Source organism: Chelonoidis abingdonii, chromosome 3 (assembly GCF_003597395.2).
Source record: "Chelonoidis abingdonii isolate Lonesome George chromosome 3, CheloAbing_2.0, whole genome shotgun sequence".
NCBI lineage: Eukaryota > Metazoa > Chordata > Testudines > Testudinidae > Chelonoidis > Chelonoidis abingdonii.
Window position 1 is genome coordinate 108,562,868 of NC_133771.1, and position 6,000 is coordinate 108,568,867.

The 6,000-nt window shown below is 40.7% G+C and overlaps 1 protein-coding gene across 6 annotated transcripts in view; it reads right to left on the reverse strand.

Moving 5' to 3' along the window:
* The window catches only part of MAP7 (microtubule associated protein 7), a 180,842-nt gene extending 175,200 nt beyond the window's left edge, over positions 1 to 5,642 (reverse strand). For 5 of the 6 annotated variants that reach the window (XM_032770133.2, XM_032770124.2, XM_032770108.2 and 2 more), the window contains exon 1: positions 4,990 to 5,641. In XM_032770133.2, the coding sequence (XP_032626024.1) occupies positions 4,990 to 5,122 (133 nt within the window). In that variant the 5' untranslated portion in view covers positions 5,123 to 5,641. Of the gene's footprint in view, positions 1 to 4,989 lie in introns of all 6 variants that reach the window. The other variant, XM_032770116.2, reaches the window with a different exon arrangement.
* Positions 5,643 to 6,000: the final 358 nt, after the last annotated feature.

A 6,000-nucleotide genomic window follows, 5' to 3' on the forward strand; every position in this document is an offset into this window, starting at 1 on the left:
CCAGTGGGATGCCACACTGCTTAAAATAGCAGTGTAGACATGGGAGGCATAATTTGGGGCAGAGAGAGCTGTGTAGGGTATATAGGGTTCAGGTGTGTGTCTACTCAACTCCACTAAGCAGCGCCTCCCCATCTAAACTGCTATTTATACCGGTGGGAACTGGGCATGTACTGTCAGTACTCTATACATCACTGTAAGTAGGTATACATTGTGTGCCTGATACAAATGCCACATGACACACATTTATTAGCAGTATGGATTCCTGGATTAAGCACCCTTCTCTGAACTCTAGCTGAAAGGATGCATTTTCAGGACATCATAACCTACAGCTGAGCTCACTTAAATGTTTCAGAAGTAAGACAAATAATAAAAAACTTGCACAATTCTGGTCACTTCATTCTAAAGTGAATCCAGACATTATGACAATCAGATCTTCCAGCAACATTTTATTTGATATAGTATTTAACACAGTTGTTGTTGTAACATAAAACCCTTTCAGGGCTTGCATTCTATCCAAAGGAATGTCTGGGCAATTTAGGAATTTAAGCACTAAGTTAAAAAAGGGATGCTTCAGGGGGCATACAGGAGTCACCTTGCTTAATGATCACCATTTTCTAAGGCTACTTAGCAGAATGAAAACACAATGGTTCCATACTTAGCAGAAACAAGAAACAATGGTTCCAGTTTAAGATTCACTTTAGATATGTGTTGATCCCAGTAGGAAGCTGATACCAATTCAAGTTCAGACGTCAACTTTAAAGCAAATAGTGCCTAAGATTTATCACCTGGGAAACTCCTAGCTAATACAAAATTGTGATTAGCTTCACAGAACCTGGATACCAGGGCCACTACAACAAAAAGAGCATTCAGAACTCTTTGTTCAGATATATTGTTTAAGTACAAACATCTCTTTAAAAACAAAACTATTTTACCTTTAATTTTTATATTGCTTTTGTATACATTTTAGGTCAAACTGAAAATTCAGAGTTTAAAATAAAAAGTACTTCCCCCGGTTAGACGTGCATTTGAGTTCCCTTAGGTTTTGTTTTTATATCTTATTAGAACAAGCGTTGTTTAACTAATGGCCTGGGCACAAATACAGAAAACTTTAGACAAAGGAAACAGCCAAAGTCCACCAAAACAAAAGAAAAAAAGAAAGAAGGAAAAGCTGTGTCTGAATGGTTCTGGGGTGATAGTCCTACTTCCTGACATGAGACTCTCCTGTGAAAACATTCAGGGCTTCCAAAGAGCGTATTATAGTAGTTGGATCATTAACTAGTCATTAAGAACATCAACAACAAATAGACTAAAGAAAGGGGGGGGGGGGGGATCTTGACTGGCAAGAAACTGCGGAAGATAATCCAGCCAAGGTCACTGCAGTCTTCAGAAACACAGAACATAGCACATGCGAGTCACAGGAAATTCTCAGTGAGGGACCAGAGGACAGAACCCACTTTTCTCATCCTTCTAACCAGCAATTATCTAGCTAACAGTGTGAGAAGGGCAGAGAAAAGTAGTAGCTAACACCAGTAAACCAGCAGTCAATCATTGCCACCTTCTCTTTCTCCTAAAAGAGAGAGATTCCTATATTTATCTCTAGAGGAGGAGGGCATTAAAGGGTAAAATTAAAAAAATGGATTCAGATTAAATGAAATATAAGAGCAGAAACATGCATGTTTCCAACATACCTTAGATTTTAAAAATTGCATGCTGAACAGTTCCAATGTGACTTTGCAATAAGAGAGCAAACTCAAGGTCTATCAGACCTCTTCTCAAATTACAACAAGTAAGGACACTCAAGGACACCAGTGAAAGCTACCTTTGAAGTCAACCCACTGAAACCCTCTCAAAGAAAAGCTGTTTCATATTCTCCATTGAACATTTATTCTCTCCAAGATGGTTGAAACAATTACCATATGACATCATATTCTAAACAAATCTAAATATTACTGAGAAGTCCTGAACGGTACATAAAAGTATTTTAAAAATATATAATGATATTACAAAACTCTTATTTACCCTGCTGTTTTTCTAAATGCATTGCTTCCTAAAAAACCCAGGGCCACGAGTAGAGTTGCCAACTTTCTAATTGCACAAAAGGGGTGCGGGCTGACGTCCGTCAGCTCCTGGCCAGTGGTGCAGGGGGGTGATAAGGCAGCTTTCCTGCCTGTCCTGGCACTGTAGACCGTGCTGAGCCCTGGAAGTGGCCAGCAGCAGGTCCGGCTCCCAGGCGGCTCTGTGCACTGCTCTTAACCACAGGCACCACCCCCCTAGAAGAGTTGGTGCTCGGGCCGGGGGCAGCGTGTGGAGCCCCGTGGCCCCCTCGCTTAGGAGCCAGACCTGCTGGCTGCTTCTGGGGTGCAGAGCGGTGTCAAAACAACCTGCCTTAGCCGGGAAGCACCACAGACCGGACTTTTAATGGCCCAGTCGGCGGTGCTGACCAGAGCTGCCATGGTCCCTTTTTGACCAGGTATTCCAGTCAAAAACCGGACACCTGGTCACCCTATCCACGAGTGACTTCTGGGTTGGGAAGTGCTATACAAGAGATCTCCATCACTGATTAGATAAATTAGAAATGGAAAAAAAAACTATTAGATTATTTTGCCCATCTCCTATTAAGAAGATGACATTGACCTACTACGCACTTGAAAAGCATCTCAGCAGCTGCACAAGCATGCTGGGCACACAGCTGATAAAACAGGGAGAGAACTGGGATTAAGCTGCATTAAAAGAATGGTGACAGGATTAATGGGTAACTGAAAACCAAAGGAAGTCACACCTGGATTGATCAAGTGCCTTTTGTTTCTGCTTTAGTGAGTTTTGATATGGCCTTGCTTGGTACCAGGTAGATGCAGGAGAACACGATATTGGACGCCTTTGTTTCATATAACCAAGGATTCAGCCACCAACTCCTTTCCACACGCACGGAGTTGTAAACTACTTTAGAAACAGCAAAGGCTATTTTATGTCTTCAGAGAAACAATTAGAAAGAGCTACTCTTCCAAAATATTTTTAACAATCTCTCCTATATCATGCACCATGTACCCATTGCATCTGAACAAATTCAAAGGTAAGCTGCCAAAATAAAATCTTATACTACTGGAGCAGGACCACATGCACTTGTTTGTTTATCCCTCCCTCCCCCCACACTGTTTATTTACATTTTACTGTACTCAGAACTGGAATATAACAGATATAGACTCTGAGAGGCTTTTTACTTCAGCAAGTTGAAGGAGTGGGAACTTGCCAGTTGCAACATCCTTCTGCCCCCCTCTGCTGGCTGATACAAGTAGCCGCTGATATAAACGGGGCCCTTTTTCACCCCACTGTTTCTGAGAGAAATAATGAAGGACAGGGAGGAGAGGAGGGAGGGAGGAGGAGAATGAGAAAGCAAGAGAAGAGGAAAATGAGAGAAAAATGGCAATCAATCCTGACCAAAAAAGGTATGGAATAAGATCTTATAGAAATGCTTTGGGATAAGGGCACACTTGCCAAACATCCCTGTACACAAACAAGGAGAAGACGAGAACCTGTATCTTAAAAAACTAGAAAGTGCTATTCAAACAAACCAAACACATACGCTGTTACTACAAAGCCTTGTGTACTATTGCTTCTGAAACTCTCCAAACGGGTATAAGAAATGAAACTGGCTTCTTAGAATACTGAAGAAAAAAACCTGTTCCCATCTGGAATATATATGGGCTTGTTCAAACATACACACAGTAGAGCAAGTAACTGCATACATATAAGGCCCTGACAGTTGTTATGCTAGCATTGACTAGTAATATACTATATTGTTGTGAAGCTCAGATCTGTGTGAATTCTTTACCATCTTCAAGAAAAATTACAAACTATAAGACACACAGTTAAAAATATGGACTTTTTAGAAGCCAACTAGCTATTCATTCAAGAACAAGAAAATAACTGTCCAGCCCCAAAGAACCTAACCCTACTCTGACATTTCAATAGTTGCCAGTTAGGCTCTCCTTTTCAATTGTGTGGCTGAATGGAAAAATCTGATACCCTCAAGATACAGTGATTGATATTTATCAAGCGATATTTGTTTGGCAAGAAAAAAAGAAACACCAAAACAAAACAAACCCTTGTACCTAATTGTTTTAATTGCTTCCTGCATAAGGGAAAAGGAATTTTCAGGTACTGAGAAAATCCCTTGAGCAGGCAGAGAGAATTAGAATTGTGACAGGGCAAATTCAAAATTCCAGTCCAATTCAAAGATGCAGGACTGCTGCCACACCAATAGAATTTAAACCTTAGGAATCCTGGCAGAAGATGTTACGTGATGCAGGATATGGTGGCTACAAATGCTTGATAGATCTCTATTGCAGTCAACCAGTATTCAAAAAAAAAAAAGAACCAAAGTCTTTTTCTCGCCAAATATAGTTTGATGGGAGAGGCCCTGGTTTTGGTTGTAGACTTCTCAGAAGTTACAGTGTTTGAATATACTTTTTTCTGCACTCTGTTATAAGGCCTTCCATAACATGTACAAAAACTAGAGTACAGCAAATTTCATGTGTCTTTGGCAAGGCTGCCTTCCACATTAGATGCTATAGCCTTACTCATTATTCTGCAAGCCTACAACAACCTGTTTTTTTAAAAGACATTCATCTCATCAGAATATGAACAAAAAAAAAAAAAGCCTACGTGTCTGTACAGAAAAGGTACATTGCAATTCATTTTATACCTTTATAAGACCCTAATCTCTATCTGATAATTAGATTAGTAATAACTTTTTAAAGTCAGATTTTTCTGGTAAATAAGATTTCAAAACAGAAGCAGTAATTAAATTGGTAGGCCAGTAATCCAGCTCATTAAAAATATATATCTATCATTAATATTGGGCTACACATAAATGAATATAGTATGAAAACATCCATTGACAAACTGCACTGATGGGTCACAACCACTCCTGACGGCATGCAGGATAGCTATCAAAATGTACTGTATACTACGCAGTACACTAAGGCATACCTTTCAGTCTTTTGGCATTTCCATTCTTTTGCTGCTCATCTTCTTCGTTAATGGTGAATAAACCAGGTGGATTTGTCCTTGCACTTGTCTTCTTCAGTCTCTCTTGTCTGATAGCAGTAGCTGCCCCAGGCATGTTTCTGCTATCACTTGCTTATTACAATATATATATATTTAAGAAACTGCAGTGCCTGTGTAGCAGCTAGCTGCAGACCTGCCCGTTCATTTGAGCACTTGTAATAGATCCTCGGTAAGCAGTATGCAAACAGCTGACAAATACCAACATCCACTTGGCAGCAGAGGGCCTGCAATTTCATCCACCTTCGAGAAAAGCCCTAATTAAAGGCACATTGGTTTGGATGCCTCTCTTCGCTGCTTTAACCTGTTCAATCAGATCCCAGCCCACAGCTTCTCCTTTCTGCAGCAGTACCTCTTCCCCAAGCTTCTTCCAGCTACAGCACACTAAAATATTCAGCACGCAACACAGGAGGAAAAAATACGATACGCCACCGTTAACAGTTGCCCTGACAACAGTGACATATCCTAATCAAAGGAAGTCTATGAATGTTGTCTCCTCAGCTGCAGAAAGCAGCCTGCCGGAATGCTTGCTCCTGCATGCTTAGCGCAAAGGGTTACAGTGTAAAAAGCTGTAACCACCTAGTCAACTGGGCTGCTCCTTCGCTCTGCGCAGGGCCATAGGAGGATGGAGTTCTGCTTGTACAAGCAGATGAGTATTGAGCGAAGAGAAGCCTAAAAGGCTGCAGGCATGAGCCTGCATTTTGCCAGCTGTTCTGTTTATTCAAGTTTACAGTCCCCAGCCTAACCAAAACTCAAACATCATGAGTTTTTCACTTAACACCTTCACAAGTATTGCATACGTTTTGCAATAAGAGTACATACACCCAGGATTACTGGCAAGTGTTACATTTTCCAAACATGAATAACTTAAGTTAGTGTACACATTTTTTTGTGTGTGCAGACAATGTGGGCAAAGAAAAGGTTGCTTAAACTGAA